Raw genomic sequence first — 22,346 nt, forward strand, 5'->3', positions numbered from 1 at the left:
GCGGACACGTTCCAACTCCACGTGCATCACCATAAAGTGCATCTCAAACCTAAATGGGATCCATCACAACAGAGGCAGTAGCAGATGCGGATAAATTGAATCCAGCAACAGCTTGTTTTCAAATTAACTTCAGAGTTTTCGGAACATGTTGTTCCCTGGTGTGATAGTCGATTGATGCACCGGTATGTCAAGACGCTGTCAAGTCGGGCATTTTTCACAACATCATCAATACAGTGGGCGTGTTGAGGCTGGAGGGAGGGAGGGGGATCACATAAATGGCTTCTCCCAGTCTCTATGGCAACCTGTTGGCATAGTGCCGTGTCGGGAAGGCTTTAATGGCTTGTCACGGCCATGAGAGCAGAACAGTGGTACGGCATCTACAGTCCAGCTGAGTGGCAATCAAGAACCACAGGGGAGACAAATGTCCCCATACCTTGTTCTGACATATGTTTCACTGAAGTTCACTGTTCATAAAGAGGCTGTTCCACTGAAAAAGTCTGTCTGAATGTATGGACAATTGGATAATTGGCACGCCTGGACAGAGACAAGACGTCTGTTCCCACTATTTCAGTTACATACTAATAATAAAGTTTGCTTTTGTTTGCAACATGTAGAGAAATTTGGCTGTCTGAGTTAATTTTATCATTTAATGAATCAAAAATACTTGTTGCATGCACACACATTTAATTATGTAATGTACTTTTGTTCCACAAGTGTGTGTATTAAAAGCTACAAACTGGTGCTCTAGTGCCACCTAGTGGATATAACACTTCAATACTGTACACTTTGACATTCATTGGACCCACAGCAGGGGGATATTTTAGCACTACACTAGACTAAAACTGAATAGATGTTGTTGCAAATCACGCCACGTGTGACAATTCAGATCATAAGCCTTTAGATGATCAAACTGGATATATAAATTGGGCTTTTATAGTATAGTTTTGCATTCATTTATTCAAATTTTAATCAGGTTTAAATGTTGTTTTTTCAAAGATTAAGATACATTTTATGCCAAAAAATGAGGATAGTAGTGATTCTAGATGGTTTTAGAACACATAACACTTTATAAAACATAAAGAAATTGTGATAGAGGATGTGAGGATAATACTGCCAATGTATATAAATCAAAAGAACCTTTTGATGTTGTTTAGATTAACAAGATCCTTGTAAATTGTGTTTACTAGCATTTCTGGTGGCCTATTGTTTGCTGTAGAATCCTGATTTGATTAGAAATAGGACGTTTGTTATGCATGAATTGTATTTTGCACTTTCTCATTTAGTTTATATGTCACTTTGGTCAATACAGTAACATTAAAGGGCAACTAGGACGGACTTCCAAGCCGATCGGGGGATGTAAAAAAAACCTCTTAACATACTTCACACCACAGGAATTTCTGGATCATCAAAAAATCGGGGCTTTGCTGACTGTTGTCGGGAGGAGAAATCCGGCCCCAAATCATCTTGATTCTCGTCTGTGTACCCGGCATTACGTCTCTGGTTTCTGGTTTTGAGAGAGAGTAGCTCATGTTCACAAATATTGACTGAGCTTTACTAAGCAATGGAGATAACATATTGGAATTCTTAATTTAGGTGGTGCTCCCCTTTAATTATTCAACTGATGTTGAGTTAGAGGTCAATGATCTGATAATTATTTAATATAAAATCTGTCTTTCATTGCAAAAGGATGAGTGAGGAAAAAAAACTGGGTGTTGCTGCTTGTAGTTAAATACCTTTAAGACATCAAACCCTCCTCTGTAAATCCTCTTCCACTCTGCAGACTCTCGGGGTCGCGAGCTTCACCTGTCAGTCAACAGTTGGGTCTTTTTGCTAAAAACACTGCAGGCCCACACAGCCAGTCCTGAGCCTCAGAGACTAAATTAGCTCTTTAAAAAAGTCAGCTATGCAACACCTGTTAGATCTTAACACAACCAAAATTACACTCTTTACCAGTCATTCAATTACGTATCACAAAAAAAAAGTTCTGCCTTGAGAGACACCTTTTTTTTAAAAAAGGGACATCTTTAAATTAAAGATTAAACTGCATTTTTCAAGAGTGTTTGAGTTAGAATCAAGTATCAAGAATAACTTGATTCAAGACCGATTATTTCATAATTATGAAAATAATGTCACTTGACTCAAAGATATCAAAATATGTTTTGATTTATTACAAACAAGTGAAATATTGGCACTTTATTTGAAGACTTTTAAATCCTTGATCACAAATGTTAGAATATCTGAGTGGTTTGTGTGTGTCAGATCAAACAAATCCTTAACAACTGTAGCCTACAAGTAAAAATACCGTTGGTATGCAAAGATAAAACACCCACAAAGCGCTGCATAGTCTAGTAGAGTCGTGAAATCAACACCACCACACGTCCACAAAATCCATCCATCCACAAAGCATCATTAACCCATTTGAGCCCAAAGGCTATATTTAGTATGATAAGGAAAAATGCCACAACATTTGTTCTGATTTGTCAAAAGGTTTGGAATTTGGTACGGGCGTACTTTGGGAAAGTATCTAACAGTACAATTGAATGAAATTTTTAGATCACATGAAAAATCACACTTTTACCAGTGGACAAAATCTGATCAAAATTAAACTAAAATTGTGTTAATTAAATGTCTTCCATATTATTTTTTTTACACTGCAAATATATTAATATCTTTTTTATAATTTGTTTTATTCAGCTTGTTATGAGTTCATAGATACCAAATACTTGATTGTGCTCCTTGTAGTTTCTGAGATACAGCCATTTTCTTATCATACTATATCTAGTCTTTGGACACATGGGACTACTTTTTTTTTTTTTTTAATGGTAGAAATTGCCCTAAAATAAGGAACAAAAATGTATGGATTTTTATTATTTTCTGTACATGCATGCAAGAGGCACCTCTCTACATATTCCATATAAATACAAGTTGCACAGATCTATTATAAGTCATACAGCAGGTAAAAACATTCGCTTGAGGAGCCATTCTCCATTAGTTTCAATGGGTTTCAATGCACTTTCAGGAAGTATGTTTGCTTCTATTAAGTTAGAACAATCAGATATTTAATCATCATTCAAGATTAACTTCATGTACTTCAGTTCCCCCCAATAAGGAGTTCCCACTCAAATCCACACACAATCCCTGGGATAGCTTTATTAAAAATAGGAGACAAATAGTCCAGAAACGTGGCGGTCCAGTTACTTCCAGGAGCCAGACTTGGCCTTGGCCCCGCGGGAGGTCTTGGATGCCTTGGAGCCCCTCTGGTGGTCGCTGACTCGGTTTCGGAGCACGTGGATGTCGTACTTCTGCCTCTTGAGCTTCTCGGCCAGCTCGAACTTCTCAGCGTGCAGCTGCTGGAGCCACTGCCACAGGTCCTGCGCCTTCTCCGCCAGCTTCTCCTGGTTCAGGTGGTCGATGTTGAGCGGTTTCCGGCGGTCCATCAGGGCCTTCTTCTTCTCCTCCCGCGCCGTCAGCTTCTTGCCCTTCTTCTGGTCCACCTTCTGCAGGTAGCCGCCAAAGGACTTGTTGGTGAAAATCATCTTCTTCTTCGCCTCCTCGTCGGCACGCAGCTTGGCGGCCTCCTCCTCGCGCCTCGTCCTCTCCTCGGTCAGACGTGCTTGGCGCTCACGGTCTTGCTCGGTGCGGACGCGCTGCTGTTCCGATCTGTCCGATCTTCGACGTTCGATGCGGCTACGCAGAGTGACCAGCTCTTCCTCCTCTTTCTGTCGGGTGGAGAAATGCGACTCGATCAGGGTCTGGAGGTCGTTGAAATCCTTCTCCACCCTCTTGCGGTGGAGGTCATCGAAATCCACCTTCTCGCCATCGGGGAGTTTTGGAGGAGCGATATTTGGCACATAAGTTGTCTTCGGACGCCATTTGGAGTCCTCCTCTTGCTCATTCTCCTCTGCGTGCTTTTCTTTCTTCTCCGCTTCATCATCCTCTTCTTCTTCAACTTCTTCTACCTCCTCTTCTTCCACTTCCTCCTCGTACTCCTCCACAATCTCCTCAGTGTCTGACATGATGGTACCTCGGAGGCTTTCTAGGGAAGAGATGAACACCAAGACCAGCTGGTGCTTTTGCACAGAAGAGATGACTGGGGTCTCAGGCGTGCAGCTTGGGGGGTTTTTAAGGGTTTGTGTTTACCATGTGACCTTAAGGCTGACTAAAGTCTCCAGAGTGGAGGTCAGCAGCGGGGCGGATTTTGAGACAGATGGAAGAGTCTATTTTCTCCTCGCCAAACCTTCAGCCACACTCAGCCCCCCTCCTCTGACCCTACAGCGCCTCCTCATTCCTTTGTAAGGACAAGATGAGGGACTATTTCAGATGCACAACAGATGCGCACACACACTTGTGCTTTCCAGTCCCACAAAGGTCCCACAAAGCAACACGTAGTACTTTTAAAAGGCCTACTGAGGCTCTGGCGCTGACAAGAGACAGAGATGTGGAAGCACGACTATAGAGAACAATGCACCACTACTCATCTAGTCAACAGATATTTCACACGCAATTTGCGGGAACTTTCTAATCCATCGTGATAGTTTTAAAGCCACTGAAGTTCCATTAACAAAGCAAATTGCAATCCCTTAAGTGCGTCAGAGCTGGTGAGGATTTTAATGACGGGAGTTACAGCTGTCACATTTTCCAAAATGAGCTTCCTGCGCCCCGTAGCATCAACAAACTAACATGTTATTCTTGAGTTAGACAAAATAACACAGTAAAGATGAGCTATATTTACACTCTTTATTCTGCACATAAAGGACTATCTATTAGAGGTAGACCGATTAATCTGTTTGGTCGATTAAACCTGCAGTAGGCAGAATGTTTTTGGTATCATCGGGCAAAAATCCCATGATAACCTTTCAGCATAATTCAAGTGTTTTGAGACAAAACTAGACTTCTGCACCTCAACATCTGTTTTCAGGCTTTAGAAAATCTAGCCCGTGACGGGAGACTTTGGCCAAATCCGATCAAACGGTCAAACTAGGCATTTCTGATCAAATATGAATCAATATTCTGTTACTGTAATGCCTATTTCTCGCCTCAAATGTTTCCAGAAACATCTTGTAGTGTACTGTTTAGCTGTAAAATGAGAAAGTTTGCTCCGGCTGGTGGGCGGTGCTTGGTATTTCCTCAACAGATCTCGACATGGCCGATTTATTAAAAATGGCGTATGCAAAAGTAGCCGACGAGGCTGCTGCAGAATCAAAGAAGATATCAGTCGATTAATCGGCCTTTTCCTGCTCCAAACTACTGTATTATATCAGCCTTTAAAAAGTCCAATATCGGTCAACCTCTACTATCGTAATTCTTTGTCTTAGTCTTTTTTTATATCTGTAAAACACTTTGTAAAGTCAGTCTGTGCGTTATAAATATTGGTATTTAGTTATTTCTGTAAAGAAAAACAACGAGAGCACCACAAAAAGACCCTCAATGATGTGCAAGATGAGCTTTACTGCTCCGTCCATGTCTCCACTTTGGAATGTAATTAAAACATTCTTGCTATTGGAGGCTTTCGGCTTTCAGCGCTGTGCGGATTAAAGTGTAATTGCTCCCAGGCCGCAACACTTCAACGCTGATGTCAAGAATTTATGATCCCAAGTCTTGAGTTATCGGTGGAAAGGGAACAAACGTAGTCGAGGATGAGATGAACTGACGGGGAGAGACAGGTGCTCTGTTGTGTCTGAGAATCCCAATTAAACTGCTACCCGCGCCTCCTTAGGATAAAGTCTCTGACGTTATTCTGCAGCACATGTATGTGGCCGATGACACATTTTCTCCAGGGGGTTCAATTTCAGTCTTAATATAAGTCTTCTGGGAGCTCTGGGTGATGATAGGCTAATTGTGGCGTCAAAATAACAAATATGAATGCTTATGAGAAGGTCCCATGCCTGTCTTATCCCACTAAAACATGCCTGTGGACAACCCGAGGACAGCAGCTGGTTCCAGTATAATCAAGGCACTCTGGGGTGCTGGTGGCGAGGGACAACTGTGTCTATCAGCGAAGAAAGGCAACAAATGACGAAGGCTATAAATAGCCACACCCTGTGCTGTTTAACACAGTCCAAAATTAACAAGTAGAGTGATACGGTAAAACTCAACTGGTTTGTGATCAAATTAAGAAGTTCTTAACATCCTGGTAGGACATTTTCAAATACAAGTTGTTTAACCCCCTGAGACCTGCAAACTAGGAAACATAAGGAATGCATTGGTAACAACCATGTCATTGCTGTCGGGAAGAACGCTGAATAACGCTTCAAAGTTAGGCTAAATTTTGGCGAGGAAAAACTGGCATGGCCATTTTCAAAGGGGTCCCTTGACCTTTGACCTCAAGATATGTGACTTTGATGAAACAAGTGGGGTAAACTATAGCTAACTAATTTCTTAGTGTACCAATTTGATCTTAAAATAGCTATCTTCTAGCAAGCAATTAATAATATTGTAATGATGCTGGTAGCAAAACGTTAATTGTCTATTTTTAGCTACGTAGAACGATTTTAAAGGAAGGAGCTGCCTCGGCTACTGGAGGCAAATCTCGGGTACGGCTGCACTTTTTGCCGAAGGCGAGGTGGCTATATAGATATTCACAATATCCAAATGTGTGTGCTTGAACTGCCACCATCAACCTTATGTCCTCACATAACCTACACAAGACAATGTCATAACATGTGAATAAAGCTCATCTTGGTTTACTGTCGTCTGCTGTATTTTGTGTGTCTTTACGGTGAAGCACGTACAGTAATAACAGCCAGAACCATCTGTGCATTGAGAAAGTACAGGAACGCCCCTCTGTGACTGCTATCAGACCCGCCTCCCCAGGTTGGGAACCAGTGATATAAATAATGAAGCAGCATCCAGAGTAAAGGATTTGTTGTCATGACCTAATCATACCAGTGCTTCTCTCCAGATTAAATCAGCAAATTAAACCTTTTATTAGACTGGAAAAGTCTGCAGTTCATGGACAGAAGCAGTTACACTTCGGTAGGAAACACTAGGTCCACAGTGACCTCGTCTGGTCAAAATCATGCAGTACAGGCACATGTGTCCCACAGTATTCATCTCCAGTTAACAGTAAATATTGTCACCATTCCTGCCAGACTGAGGGCTGATCAAGGCAATAGATTTATAGATTATAGCATATATATAGCTAATATTCTTTTTCAATACTACGCATTATTATGTGCCTGTTTTGTTATAGACAGTCACCAAAATATTTAAAGGCTTATGACCTGACACAACTGATCTTATCAAAAGAATATATCTAAATATGCATACACTAAGAATACAAATGAAAAAGGAAGAGAGATTAAATCCATATTTACTCACCCGTCAATCTAAATTTTGATTGCAAAAGCCAGGAGCTCACGTTTTCTTCTTTTTCCAGAGTTGCCTGTGTGCTACCAAAAGAAAAAATAATAATTTAGACAGTTGAACTAATTATTTTGTATTTTACTGACTTTAAACTTTGAGTTTTCCTTGTTTTTTTTTTCAATGTTTGGACTCCCACAGACCCCACTGTGTGTAAAAATTACATTTTTTCCTTTAAAAATATTTTTCGTTTAGACTTTATTAGACAAGTATTGAAGTGGTGACCCTTCCCTTTGCCACAACCTGGGCTTGCACATTTAGTGAAGGAAACAAAATATGGAAATTACCATTAAGCTTTGTTTGTTTGTGTGTTTGTTTTTACATCAAATTAGGTAATATTTAATGTTTTATATGGGCTATGCATAAGGCTGCCTCGAGCAGGTCCCTTTAGGTTTTATAAAGCTGGATCATATATTGACTTTTTGTATCATGCATAGAAATGCAGACATGAAAGCATCTTTCTATGCTATATTTGTTTATTTATGCCTCGTTAAATGTGTTTTTAAAAGGCTATGATAACAGATGATGAGCTCAGCATGATGCAAATGCATTATAATCATAATGTGAGCACATGCTGCAGTTGTTAGAAGTAGTCCATGTTGTCTTGGAGGAATAAGAGCCCACATTTGTTATAGCAAAGCAATAAATGTATCATAAATTTATACCTACCTTACAACTTCACTTATCTGATCTCAGACCTGCGATTGATCTGAGGGATATTGCTCTAAAGGGGGAAAATATCACTACACTGCCGCACTCCGCATACCTGTATAGTAGGGCTGCAACTAACGATTATTTTCATTATCGATTATTCTGCTGATTATTTTCTAGATTACTTGATTAATTGTTTGGTCAATAAAATGTCAGAAAATAGTGAAAAATGTCCATTCTAGTTTCTCAAAGTCCAGTAAACCCTTCAATCTTGTGCAATGGTGTATTCATCTGCATTAAAAAATGTTTTCTTTAACACATTTATTACTTAACTTCCTGTGAGTTCAGTTACAATACCATTAATATAAAGGTAATAGAGACATTTGTATGAGGGAGGTTGTGGTAATTAATAATAATATCACAAAATTATGTTTTATTATACACCAATAAACTTTATTGTACAAAACTATGAATCTCAGTTGATCTCAGTCAAATGTGTTTTCATTAAATCCTGTATCACATTGTGTGTCATCATCGCTCCCCATCTTAGTGTGCATTTCAAAATATAAATATAATACAACGCTTTTTGAATTTCCAAACTTGTAGATTTGAAACCGTCCAACATTTTTGGATCACATCTGTCCGTTTGGTTTTCTCTGTGATTCGTCGGATACGTCTGACAGGTTGGTGGCCTCCATCTGCTCCTCTAGCGTCCCGCCGTCTTCTGGTATCTGGCTGTTCTGATTGGCTCTTATCTTGAATTTAGAGATGAACTCGTTACTGGCCAGTGCTCCTTCCTTTTTAGGACATGGGCGTGTTGATAATAGGCGATGATTCGAATTTTCTACAAAAAAAAAAATGTTTTATCTTTGTGACATCCACTGACACATTTCACTTTTAGGTTAGGACTGCAAACATATTTTAGGTGCTGTTTGTTTGTTAGTTTGTTAGCTGAATATCTCAAAAACATGTCAACAGTTTTCAATAAAGTTTAGTGAGAAGTTAGACCATTGTTCAGGGAACAAATGCTTAGTTTTTGATGCAGATCCAGATCAATTTGAAATGATTTATTAAAAGTGCAATATTGCACTTCTTAATTGCAGTTGCAAAGGGAAAATTGTGCATAAATAAATAAATAAATAAATAAATAGACAAATAAATTCCGAAATAAATGCACACATTTAAAAAATAAATATAACATAAATACAAAATAAATAAATGCAAAAAATAAATACATTCAAAAAATAATAAAAATAAATACATAAATAAATAAAGACGCAAATTAAAGCAGAAATATCAATTTATGTCACATTTTATCAAATAATTAATGGCTGCATTTATTTTTTATATTATTTTTGCTGCATTTCATGACATATTTATTTATTTATCAAAAAATGTATTTATGTATTCATTTATTTTTAATCTTGGCAGATTCCGTCCTGATTCTAATTTAGACCCAAACAGACCAGATTAAGAGCATACTGCACCTCCAGGACCGATGGGTGTCATCAGGCGGTTCAGCTGGACGTTCCAGTGTCGTACGTGTTGACTGGCATATCTCAGCTTCTCTTGTACCTCCTGGAATAAGAAAATCAAACAAGTAGTTTCCAATGAGTGTTTTTATAGTATTAAACATGCTGCACATTGAGCAACACACTGTCTCTTTCTTACCTCCAGGTGCTGGTGGCTCCTCTGGCGAGAAGCACGCAGATGCTGGAGCTCCTGAGAGGCCGAGTGAAGAGCCGAGGGGGTTTCTTCGTCCGGACTGCCGTCGGAGGCAGTCCCTAACTCCAGTATGGGGCTGAGGCACTCCAGGGCTCTCTGCTGCTCCTGGAGGAGCTGGAACTGCTTCTTCTTCGCTTCTTCCGCCTGCAGCAACCTGGAGAAGAGAAGAAAGAGAAAAAGCAAGAACTGAAATCGAGTTACCACTAAGTAGTTTGGTGACTATGGTGACTACGGTCAGCAGTTGCAGCCGCAGCAGCTGTGACACATCAGCTCAGAGGCAGTTAAGGTAGTTAAAAAACCCTCAGCGCCCGATTGCTGCAATTTGCGTCAAAAATCATGCTCTTTCTACAAGTCATATCTCAGTCAAATCTGAACACACAGACATGATACACATATTTTTAGATTCAGTATTAAGTCTACTCAATGATCTTATCATTATTTATGACGTCCGTTGCGAATAAACATCCACAAATGTGCTTAGAAATCATAGATCCCTCCTTCTAACTACAGAACTTGCCTGAGAATTGTCATGTTTATAAGTTTTCCTCAGTATTACAGTAATCCATTCATATTTGCGTATACATTCATGGGTACATTGCAAACAGGGACGGCTTATAGCTAATTCGGCATACTGTTAAAGGTACAATTTGCCAAAATGTAAACAAATATAGGCTTGACACATTGCTAACTAACTCCTTGGCAACATTATACTTCCTGTTTACAATTCCCAAAACATTATGGGAAGTAGTCCCAGATTTGAAGAGCATGATTACCCCAAAATAGAAAAAAAAGACGAATAATAGATGTTACAAAATTCATTAATATTGTTTGTATTGTTTTCATGTTGCACTATGAATATTTTTTGGACATTAATGAGGTTCATAATTTTATATTTCTTTACAAATATTTGCTCTGTGTTGAAAATCTGTGGATACATAGACAAAAAAGTCAACAATTTTGAATTTGGGTCACAATTGTGTGTCTCATGTTGGGTCTCTGTAAATTATAGAGTAAGATCTAGACCTAATTATACTCTAAACCCAATGTTTGACACTGTGGTTCATGCCTAGCAAGCACTGGGGCGACAGTGGCAAGAAAAAAATCCCCTTTAACGGGTAGAAACCTTGGGCAGAAGCGGGCTCTGAGTGGGCGTTGATCTGCCTCAACCGTTTGGGTTGAGAGAGAGAGAGAAACTATAATAATGGGAATACGTTGGGTGTGTTTGTTTATTACCTCTCCAGCTCCTGTCTGGCCCTCTCCTCCTCCAGCCGAGCCTGGATCTCCAGTTCGAGAGCAGCCTCCAGTTTCCGCTGCGTCAGCTCCAACTCCTGGATCCTCTTCTTCTGCTGCTCAGCCTCTCTATCCTTCTCCTGCATCTCTGCCTGCATGCTGTCTCTCAACTAGGAGGACACACACACACATATATATATATATACACACACACCAATTGAGTGGAAAGGACTGACCTATTCCTGAATCACCTTTTCCAGGAATGTCGTAACCATTTCTCCACCACTAAAACTCACTGAAGGTTTTATAATGCCAATGTTTTTGTGCTCATGACCCATTTCAGCGAATTGTAAATAAACGTTGTCATCTGGAAAACTTTCTCTTACCGTCTCAGCCTCCTTTAGCTGTCTCTCCAGCTCCATCTGCACCTCCCTCTGTTTCTTCCTTTCTTTTTCTTCCGCCTCCCTTCGTTTGGTTTCTAATTCACGTGCGTGCTGCGAGACACAAATAAAGGTTAAAGGTTAAAACTGAGCTATGATTGAACGTCCCTTCACTGATTCCTTCCAGTCTCACCTGTATGATACTTTCTATTTCTGAATCCTGTCTGTCTTTCTCTTTCTCCATCTTCTCCATCTCCTGGATACTGAAGTCGTCTGATTGGCTGCTCCGGCTGCTCCGGCTGCTGCAGCTGCTCCGGCTGCGCTCCCGGTGGCTGTGTTCCCGCTGAACCCGTCTCTTCAGTTTCAGTTCGTGGTGAAGGGAGGACTTGCCCTCGCTCTGGAGACGCAGGGCTGTCTGAATAGCTGGAGAGGTAGCAAAAAGACAAACTATAGATACTGTAGATACTGTTACCATCTAACTTCCCATAATGTCAAACTATTCCTTTAAAATGTCTCATCTGAAACCAGTGAATGAAACAAGAAGCCACTGATGACCACACACACACACGATAAATCACTGCAGTCAAAATGTAATCTCTGACTCTGCATGCTAATACTTATACACACCAACACACCTTGAGTCCACTCCACTTTCTGTCTCTGGTCAGACGAGCTCATCTCAAAGGTTTTATTGTGAGTTTTCACACAGAACATACAGCGCTTGCCTTCCCTGTCTGCAATAGGCTGAAACACAAGAGGAAAAGGATCTAAATATGAGGAATAGATGATTTATCTGCTGTAAAGGACTTTGTCTGAACACACCCAAAGCACAGCATTAGCCTACCATATAATTAAACATGCAGCGTTTACATTTTCCTCACCCACCTCTATGATACAGCTCTTATCCAGCTGGATCTCGCCTTTCTTGTCTTTTAAGTCCTCGCCGGCGTAGTAAGCCATGGAGGAGGGCTTCAGCATGAACCAACGCTCAGTCCAGTTCCTGCGTACGTGCCCCTTTTTCCACATGTAACCCTGGAAAAACAAGGGGCAGAATTTAAGAAGGACGAAAGACAAAAAAAAGACAAGAGACGACAAACAGAAACAGGAGATTCTCTCTCTACCCTCTTGAGGACGTTGTGATATATCTCCAGGAAGACCTCGTTCAAAGCCAGACTGAAGGCCTCAGCGCTGGTGACCCTCAGCAGCCGACCTGCACCCATGTGCTCCAGGAAGGTCCATACAGACATGTCGCATGAGGCATCCTGGGATATTAAATCCTCCAGTGGCTTCCCATCCCACTCCTGGCTCATTGCTGTGGAGATTTTCTTGAGGAGATACTCCACCTAAAAGCATTAGAAACAATCATTAGAACACGCCAAGTGTTTCCAGAAAAGATCACCAAAAAGGACTATTTTGCATCAGTGAATATCAGTACATATGTCTTTACAGTGGAAAGCTACTGTGCTGATAGCACAAAAGCAGTTTATTTTCGTCTCTGTCGACAGGAAACTGAGAGCATTGTGGAGGAAGTGGCGGAAGGAAGAGACTCATTAACTCACTTACTTGCACTTGCTTTTTTCTGCTCAGACAAAATGTAAAACAGTCTGACTTTGTTGGGACACAAGCTGGGTTTATATGGAGCATGATATGTCTTTCTAGCAATTAGGAGATCAAAGTGAAAGTGCCTGGAAAGCCTTGTTTTTTCCTTGATTCCCTGTGTGATTTGTTAATCTAATAATCTTTATTAGTCTTGTGAATGTTAAGGAAGGAATTGCTGCTCTTGTTGCGCATTTTTGATCAAACTGTGACCCTTTTCTTTTGTTGTACGATGTCAACATTTTTGCATTTTATACTTAGATGCGTAAAAATTCAAATCCCTAAAATCAAGTCGCTCCCGACCCAAATGTTCTGTTTCACACCATCATCAGCATCTGTTACCTCCTCTGGTATCATCACCAGCGGGTAGCGGTCCTCGGACATGAGGTTGAATAAACAGAAGAGCTTGAAACAGTCTCTTTCCGATAGCGGCGCCCCCTGTGGTAACCCCTTGAAGTTCTTCTTCATGGTCATCATCCAGCACAGGTCGTCGAACTTCTCCTTGTCAAACATCCCCGCTTTGACCTGAAAGGACAGAAAAAGACTCATAGTGAAACTCCATGTGACGGAAACAGTTATAATTATATTTACAGACATATATTGACAGGGTATGATAAATAACTCAACCAATGAGATGATTTCTTTCTCCTAACCCCAAACACTAAATACACTCTACCTGTCATACTGTATGTATATTTCAGTTTCTAGACGTATCGGTACTGTCAACCTAATTATTTGAATTACTGAAGAGATCCTATAAATTTTATTTTGTCTCTTAATTTATGTATTTATTTATTCTTTTTGTCCAATTATTTTCTTTAATTTTTTTGTGAGGTTATATTGTCATGTCATCATATTGTCATGTTTGTAATGTCTATTATTTTGCCTGTATTAAATTAAAAAACAACATTTGCAAGATATTACAAGATATAAAACAATAGTTATTGTATAACATGTCAAAAAGAAAAAAGTATAAAATAAATATATATTCACATAGGGCTGGGCAATAAGACAATATATATCGTCAAAACAATATCAAAATTTCTATTGTATTAATTTTTCTATATCGTTTCTATCGCGATATTATTTATTTCTCTATAATTCCATTTGAAAATATTATGTTCATGTAAAATACTCAGTACTTTTCATTTGTCAAGTATTTAATTGACACAGGAGTATACAAAAATAGGCTTTACCATGTGGTTATTTCATATAGACTATTTATTTATTTATTTAATTATCAGAAAACATGCTATAGTGATATATATACATATATATATATATATACATATATATGTATATATATGTATATATATATATATATATATATATATATATATATGTATATATATCGTTATCAAGATATTAAATGACTTGTAGCCATATTGCCCAGCCCTATATTCACATAAAAAATAAACAAAACATAATATATAAGATTCTGTAACCTACTTATATAAGAGAAGCCACAGTACCTTATCCAGTATATATTTGTTGAGGTAGGGCATGTAGCCATGATTAGACACCGGCCCGTCATCATCATCCTGGAAGTGCTCCTCCAGAGCCACCGGGTCGTGTGGGATGTTCAGCACTGTGTACAGGTTGTGGGACAGCACCTGAAGAACAGACATAATAGACTGATATCAATACAGTATATAGATAAGCACATAGTCTCAATGTTTCTTCAGTGCCCTTGATGTTTCATCATACACCATAAACCCACACACACACAACCACAGACAGCTGGTTCTCAGCATGTCAGGACAGCTTTCTGCTATGTCCCTGGATTCTTGTCTGCTATGGAGACTCAGGAGTCAGGCGTGTAGGAACTGGATGGAAAGCAACATAGCAGACACTCACTGAGGGGGAAAATAGCTAAATCACATAATATACTTGTTGTTCTCTGTCTTGCCTTTTATTTTAATCACACAGAGTGGCTGTTACATTATGTCACTATTGATGTTTCTGGGCCACAGAGAGGACTTTGAGCTTGAAGCTTGAAGCTGAACTCACACTCTTCACCTCCAGTATGAGCCAGTTATAGTGTGTGTGTGTGTGTGTGTGTGTTAGAATAAAGCTTTTACAAATATTTGGACTTGTGCGTGCGTGTGTGTGTGTGTGCGTGTGTGTGAGCGACCTTGTTTGTGTGTGTTTTGTTCCTCAGATTACAACATTGATTCACATAGTACAAGTTTCACAACATAAAAAGACAAACTATAGAGACTATAGAGGAAAAGTAGCAGAGTTAAAGTGTGTTTCTGTCTCTCTCTTGTTTCCTGGTGTTAAAAATGACCACATAACATTCCTTGCTTACCTTTAACTGCGACTTGGACACTTTGCCACACTTCTCGACGTCCAGCGACGTGAAAGCATACCAGATGGACTTGAGGAGTTCGGATTTTAAGTCCATTGTTTTGGAGAACCTCTCTGTGCGTCAAAACAACTACATTTCCAAGCGCAGAGTGGTGGCTTTTACGCAGCGACGGACGGTCGGTGCGAGCTAGTGGTGGTGGTGGGAAAGGAATTGCCAAATAAAAAGTGCAGGGCAGAGTACAGGCTGCTGTGCAAACTGCAAAGGACCAAAATGAGTCAGATGCAGGACAGACTTAAAGAGGCAGAGAGCACACTGTAAAGAATTTCCCAGTAAAATAACAGTAAGCAGGGTTGCCTTTATGTTACTGTAAAATTAACATTATTATACTGTCTGCTGCTGAAATGTAAAGCTTTGTACTGTTAATGAAAAATACAGTTTGTACTGTTTATTAATTTCACAATATTTTACAGTTAATTTACTGTTTAAAGATACATTATATAGCACCTTTATTTTACATTATCTTACTGATTTGTTTTAATGCACTATTTATTTTTTACATACATTTTAATAAACATTATTATATTATATTCCCAGAATAAAAAAAATACTGCATGAAGCTGTTACTTATACTTTAGACAGTTGATCAGCAGTAAAGTGCTGTTTTCTTAAGAATGCATTATAGTTCAGTTAAAAAACGGCCTATGAGCGTAATTTAACAGGTTTTCTTTTGTATTAACTGTAAAGCACTGTTTTTAGCAATAACAGGTTAATACTGTTGAAATCCTGCTGTAAATTAACAGCAATTGTTTACAGTGTAGAGATAAAGGCCTACACTTTCCTCCATAGTTCAGTTTTAAAACTGTTTTCACAAATGTTAAACACCATCACAAGTCTGGTTTACATTCTTCCCTGATATATTTTGGATAATTTTCCTTTTCAACAAACATGAATCTGAAAAAAAAAAATGGGCAAACTTACAGGGCAAATCCAAGATAAAATACCCGAGGTCTAAGACATGTTATCCAGACTATAGGATGGATTTCCTCAAAGTGCTGCCAGACAAAAACCAAATAAGAGGGATCTGTGTTATCAGATTCAGGAGGCTTTAGAGACACACCCATATTGGAATTGGAGAGCCTGAAGCTATATTTATTTATGCAACTTCAAAATCTGAAAAGTTTTAATACATATTAAAGGATTAATTACATATTTAAGGTCTTTAAAATCAATCATCATAATTAGAGAACTATGATTTTCATAAATAAAGTGTGTTTTCAAGGTTGTAATGTAGGTTTGTATCCATGTAAAAACCTTTAATATTCCCATTTAAGTGATTATATACTGCTCTTCGTCTTTTGGAGACCTGATAATGACCATATATTTGCACCACTCTGCAGCTATTTTGTGTCCCTTCCACTGAACATTTGTTTTGGTAGAATAGAAGCCATAAATAGTGCACATTAAAGCGCCAAAACCCCAAACAGTTTTCAAATGCCCCTTGTGGTTTCCCTGACTGAAGGTGTTGCTCTCAGAGCTCCTCTTATTAGTGTGATGAAACTGCTGGTGGGGCTGTAGCAACCTCTGGCAAAAATAGGTTAAACAAGGACAGTGTAATCAGACAGAAAAGCATCCGCAAGCCTTGTTAGAGCCCAATGTAGGCTAATCAATACCATAATTAGGTCATGAAAATGGTAGTCATTGTTCAGACGCCACAGCCCACAGCCTCTCAGTCTCGAAATGTAGATATATGTTGGTTTTAAGGTAATCTTTGTGATTAATTGTGAGCTTCATATTGCCCAATTTGAGCAGACGATCATGATTTTCTGCTCCATAAAGTAATCAATAATGGCTAAGGTCACACTGTTGTGTTGCGTCACGCTCACTAGTGCGTCTGTGTCTGTTGTCTCCCTTTCAAGGGCAGATCTAATCACCGGCGTCTCAGGTGGTAGAAATGAGACGTCGTTCAGTTTAGCTATAATTCAGAATTACCGGCCGGAGGATCGACTACTCCCCCAGCGCTGAGAGTTTACAACTCTGGCACACTTCCAGCATGGCTTCTCTCATAAAATAAAAAAACCTAGAGCTGTTTCAAAAGGTCTTTAAAATGCAGACAGCAGCTTTGAACCTGCCACCTGTCAGGATGAGCGATATAATCTTCACTTATTGAGGAAAAAGCTCTAAAAAAACCCCCCAAAATGCTCTTTTTTTTCCAGATTTCACAAGATGTTTATTATAGGCTACATTACATATTTCATATTTGCCTTTACCAATGCTCTCCTGTATGTTGTTTACATCAACATATCATTACATGATCATTAAAATATTCAAGGGCAGCAGACCTTGACGTTCCCATTCCCAGTGTCCAATCAATATCATATCATGTAACGAGGCAAAGATTTTCTGTTTATTGTTTGTCAGATATAGTTTACAGTTCAGTCATGCATGTCGGTAATTATTAGAATACATCATACACATACAGTATATATATAGGCCTATCATACATTACAATTACAACAGCAATAAAAAGGCCTATCCTGAATAGGAGAGGTGGGATGAATGAGGTGGAGACTGCAACGAAGGCAAATGGACTTGTATCGTCTCGGTGCATATAGTAATCTTAAAACAATCTCATATGAATCACAAGTTCATATGAGAGAAAAAACACACTTTCACATTCATCTAAGGAATAGCTCGACATTTTGGGAAATGTACTTATTTGATTTAGATGAGAAGATTGATACCACTTTCATAAGATTGACATTTTGTTCACTTAAAGTTCACCTCTGGAATCTAAAAACACAATAATACAAAAATATTAACAGGCCTATAGCTACATAATCACACATATCTTGACAATATCTTTTTTATTAGCTGAATTTATAATTCAGTATGCTGCCTGAGAAACACCAAAATCTGACAATTTTGTGATTCTTATAATTAGAGTTTGGTTTTAGTCTGTTCTGTCTTAATTTGATTAATTTCCTGATATTAAAATATGGATCCTACGTCTGTGTTTACGCATCTCTGGTCACATGACCTCTTTCCAGCCAACCATGCTTGGTGTTGATGAACTTGTAATTATTTTTATAGTAGTATTACAAAAATTGTCAGACTGATGGACTTATAGACACATAACTCCTTCCACGCATCATAGCTATACGTCAGCTTTCTTTACAAGAAAAGTCATGTCAAATAGTCGTTTAGATATGTGTTTTACATATTTTACGCCTATTTGTTCTCGTGGTTACGACATCTGTACGGCAATTGTCCTGAAAATACCAACAGGTAACAGAATCCACCTACCAACACCTCTAAAACTCACTAATTAACATGTTATATGTTGTTTATTTAGCACTTCATTTCTTGTAGAGATTGAATAAAATGTAGTGTATCAAGTAGCCAGGCTCGCTGCTGCATTAGCGTCATAGTTACGAGAGTGGTATCATCTCATCTAGCTCTCGGCTAGAAAGCAAATCAAGATATTTCCCAAACATGTTGAGCTATTTATTGTCAACTTGAGTTTGATGTTGAATAAGAGCAAGTTTCATGCTAGTAGTAGGTGTGGTTGCACAGCATCTGGGTCATGCCAACATGGGTGATGTTTTCACAATATTCAGTGATTTAAAACTATTTTGTGCTTCAGAATATACAAACTCTAGCAACACTGAGACATATGGAAGGAACTATTTTAAAGTGTCTTACCTAAACACCTCAACATTACAGCCGGTCAGATGTGAACAGCACAAAATATCACAGCAATATTTGAATAAGCTCTTTTTAAAAAAGCACCATTCTAGCACAGTGTAGTCTTTGTGATGGAAGAACTAAATGATGCAGATGCGAACATCTGTTGAACGCAGCCAGACGAAGTGGAAAACTGCTGGTGAACATTCCTGTGCATTCGGGGGTGAGATGTACTAAATCCCAGTGTCAACCAAAAGGAGAGTAGTTTAAGTAAGGGATAATGTAGGCTACAGCGAGCAGGTCATTGTTGTGAAAGAAACCCAGACAGGGCGATGCAGGGAGGAAGGGAAGGGTCTTGCATTGCCCTGATGGGGTTTATTTCACAACAATGCCCCACTAGCTGTACATTATCCCGCTTATTACACGGCTACTTACTTAAGAAATCAATAATTTGACACAAAAAATGGTCCGCTAGAGTCCGAGATAAGAACTGTGCCCATAGCAACGGTCTGTTATACATAGCAACGGTCTGCTATAAAGAAATAACAGACCATAGAACGCTGTAATTGACCAATCAGAACTGAGTATTCAACAAAGCCGTGTAATTACCCTAAATACCCTAAATAATGTTTTTACATTCTATATAATGAAGCATATTAATCCATGCTGATAATTAAATATTTCTGAAACAAAATCAGAGAGCAAAGTCTCATTGTACTGTCATCTACTTTTTGAGATTTACAGTCTGCTGCCCAATCTGGTCCCAACCTAATTTGAGATGTCAGACTTCCCCTTTGCAGGTATCAAATGGGCACAACTCCCACCCGTACTAAATCAAAGAAGCTTTTCATAAATTGTGCATGAGAGAAAACCAGGCAAACAAGTGTAAAAGAGTTGCAAAGTGTAAGGAGTTGCTGGTTCCTTAAGTATTTCTTTTTTTTTTATGTTGCTCAACATAGAAACAAAGGAGTCTTTTGGATAATTCAAACATTACTATAGGTTTATGTTACGACGATCAGTTTTGATTATTTGCGTAATTATCACAATCATATTTCTACAAACTGTCAACTTTAGCTTCAGCTTGCTGTGAGCCAAGTCTGCAAAACAAAATGTAAAGCTCTGTAATGTTTCTTACCAAAATGCTCAACAGGAGTTGTAGCTGATTTCTCTCTTAATGTTTTGCACACAGGCAAAGTCAAAGAACCATATATTTCATAAAGCAGTTGCTGATTTTGTGTGGATGAAGTTTTCATGCCCATCCAAGCCATGGAAGACCTCCAAATGCCGATCACCTTGTCTATGCAGAAAATGAACAAGACCTTTAATCTCAGAAACCTGTATACGTGGACTCCCAACACTTTGCAACTCTATTACTCTTTAAGGGCATAGTTCATTCCCAATCCTAACTATCTACAAATTGGTCAATCCTTGGTGTAGGTTGCCTATTTTTTAAAACAGACCATTAATGTGCTACTACACGTCGATGTTGTCTTGGTGCCAGTTTGTTGGCCAGCAGACAAGCCAGGGCGATGCCTCCGATCTGGGTGAATGCCAATCCCAACACAGTGGCGGCAATGTGGAAGACGTTGTCGTTGACCAAACTGAAGACTTTGCGGAAGCAGCCGTGTGGATGGATTCCTGCAGCTGCTACTCCTTCAAGATCATCCGACAGAAGAGGTCGATTCCTGCAGCCCTTTCGCCTCGCGCAGCAGCTGTCCGGAAGGGATACCGAAGTGCCGTTCTCGTTGGGAAGGAAGGTCATATGTTGGATAGCCCAGTCCGAAGCGAGCCAGTCACGCCAACCCTCAGCTCCACAACACTCCAGGGCCCTCTGCAGGCTGTCTAACGCATCGGCACGGCCTTCATCCTCGGTGTAGCCGGCCACCGCACGCTGTAAGCCGCTGCGAAATCCTCCGGCAATGTCTTCGCGATAGAAGAGACCTGAGAGTCCAGCCGCCAAACCAGCTATGAGTGCGGCAAGTTGAAAGAACCCGTAAGCCCTGAGCACGCTGGGCAGGTTTGCCGCCACCCCTAGACAACCCAGGAAGCCCCAGGCGGTGACGGCTGCACCTGTGGCCAGAAGGATGATCGGAGCGTTGGGGTAGCGATTGGCAGACAGCAGCATGTAGTCTGCCAGTGAAATCTGCGCCCACACACCCAGGGTGAAGATGGCCAAGCCGGCTGCCCAGAAGAGGCAGCTGAAGGCCAGGAGACCCAGGCGCAGCAGGTGCATGACTCCCACTGGGCGGCAGCAGGGTGGGGCAGCGCCCACAGGTGGAGGTGCAGGGGGCGCCAGGGAGGCCTCTGAGCACACGGACAAGGATAGTCGCTGCTGCTGCTCGTGCAGCTGCTCTTCCTGCTCTTGGTAGGGTGACAGCAGGTAGCCGGGGATCGCCGAGGGTCGACGAGGAAGAGGCGGTGGAGTGAGCAGGTCGAGACCCCGCGGAGAGGAAAGTCGTCGCACAGCCAGCTGCTGGCGTTCCCAGTCCAGAGCTTGTCTGCTGGGACTCGGCCGAGCGGACAGCGAGTCGTAAGGCAATGCAGAGCTCATGATCACCGGCTCCGGTTTTATGTACCCCCACTCTCTCTCTTAAACACCTTCCTCTCTCTTCCTTCCTCTATCACTCTTGTTCTCCTGCAACACACAATCCCCCGACTTCTTTATGACTGCTCATTAATCCGCCATCAACACCACCAACGCCGACTGGACTGTAAATCAGACCGATGGGTGTTCGCGTCGTGCCGTTATCTGCATCCGCAGCCTCCTTGTCTCCACCGTATTTATTCGTTTATTTCGGGCGTTCTTTCCACCTGCATGGTCACCGGCTCTTCAAATTCCTCCGCTGATGGTCACATTCAGACATCTGGCTGCTCACTGCTGCACCTCGCTCTGGTCAAGGCGAGAGGTGATTGCAGTGGGAAGGACCTGAAATCCTCCCATGCACACCCTCTCTCGGTGTGGAGGAGACATCCCTTTGAGTTTTACTATGATCCATTTGGGGAATTAATAAACTGTGGAAATCTCAACTATTGTCTATACAGTGTGTGTTTGTGTATGTGTGTGTGTGTGTGTGTGTTTCTTTGTAATATGTAAAAACTTTCCTCATGTTTAACTTTTATAGTGACAAATGAAAATACAAGCTAGTAGCCCAACAATGTCAGTCAACGACGTTTTATGTGTGACGTCTATTTAAAAGTCAATTACTGTACATTACATACGATTTCTTAAAAGTCTACAAATCATTTGGTAATTATTAACAAATACTTAATATAGTAGATTTAATCGTATGTGTTATGTGTGCAACAATAAACTGTCAATAGATAGTGTACTAATGTAATCATAAGGTAATGTTAATGTTATATATAAATATATAATTTATAATAATTATTTATATTATACAAACTAA

General features: G+C 40.0%; 3 protein-coding genes across 5 annotated transcripts; all 3 read right to left on the reverse strand.

The window, feature by feature from the left end:
- Positions 1-2,668: 2,668 nt before the first annotated feature.
- tnnt2c (troponin T2c, cardiac) lies at positions 2,669-4,110 on the reverse strand. Its single transcript, XM_074625976.1, has one exon. The coding sequence runs from the start codon at positions 4,014-4,016 to the stop codon at positions 3,195-3,197; it is 822 nt and encodes a 273-aa protein (XP_074482077.1). The 5' UTR covers positions 4,017-4,110; the 3' UTR covers positions 2,669-3,194.
- A 4,334-nt stretch (positions 4,111-8,444) lies between these two features.
- On the reverse strand, positions 8,445-16,339 carry def6c (DEF6 guanine nucleotide exchange factor c). Of its 3 annotated transcripts, XM_074625240.1 has the most exons (13): positions 16,234-16,339; positions 15,256-15,441; positions 14,417-14,557; positions 13,287-13,469; positions 12,470-12,691; positions 12,234-12,380; positions 11,984-12,092; positions 11,542-11,771; positions 11,355-11,462; positions 10,972-11,138; positions 9,685-9,892; positions 9,501-9,591; positions 8,445-8,857 (listed from the first exon to the last, which is right to left on the reverse strand). In XM_074625240.1, the coding sequence occupies exons 2-13, from the start codon at positions 15,349-15,351 to the stop codon at positions 8,646-8,648; spliced, it is 1,914 nt and encodes a 637-aa protein (XP_074481341.1). In that variant the 5' UTR covers positions 15,352-15,441; positions 16,234-16,339; the 3' UTR covers positions 8,445-8,645. The 3 variants fall into 3 exon arrangements, with proteins under 3 accessions (XP_074481341.1, XP_074481339.1, XP_074481342.1); XM_074625238.1 differs by lacking the exon at positions 16,234-16,339 and having other exon boundaries at positions 15,256-15,491; XM_074625241.1 differs by lacking the exons at positions 15,256-15,441; positions 16,234-16,339 and adding an exon at positions 14,669-14,820.
- Positions 16,340-18,354: 2,015 nt separating this feature from the next.
- On the reverse strand, positions 18,355-21,686 carry LOC141762125 (tetraspanin-7-like). The gene is made up of 2 exons (XM_074626042.1): positions 19,758-21,686; positions 18,355-19,647 (listed from the first exon to the last, which is right to left on the reverse strand). Exon 1 carries the CDS (start codon positions 21,488-21,490, stop codon positions 20,402-20,404), a length of 1,089 nt encoding a protein of 362 aa, XP_074482143.1. The 5' UTR covers positions 21,491-21,686; the 3' UTR covers positions 18,355-19,647; positions 19,758-20,401.
- Between the last annotated feature and the right edge of the window lie 660 nt (positions 21,687-22,346).

This window comes from Sebastes fasciatus, chromosome 23, assembly GCF_043250625.1.
Source record: "Sebastes fasciatus isolate fSebFas1 chromosome 23, fSebFas1.pri, whole genome shotgun sequence".
NCBI classification, from domain to species: domain Eukaryota; kingdom Metazoa; phylum Chordata; class Actinopteri; order Perciformes; family Sebastidae; genus Sebastes; species Sebastes fasciatus.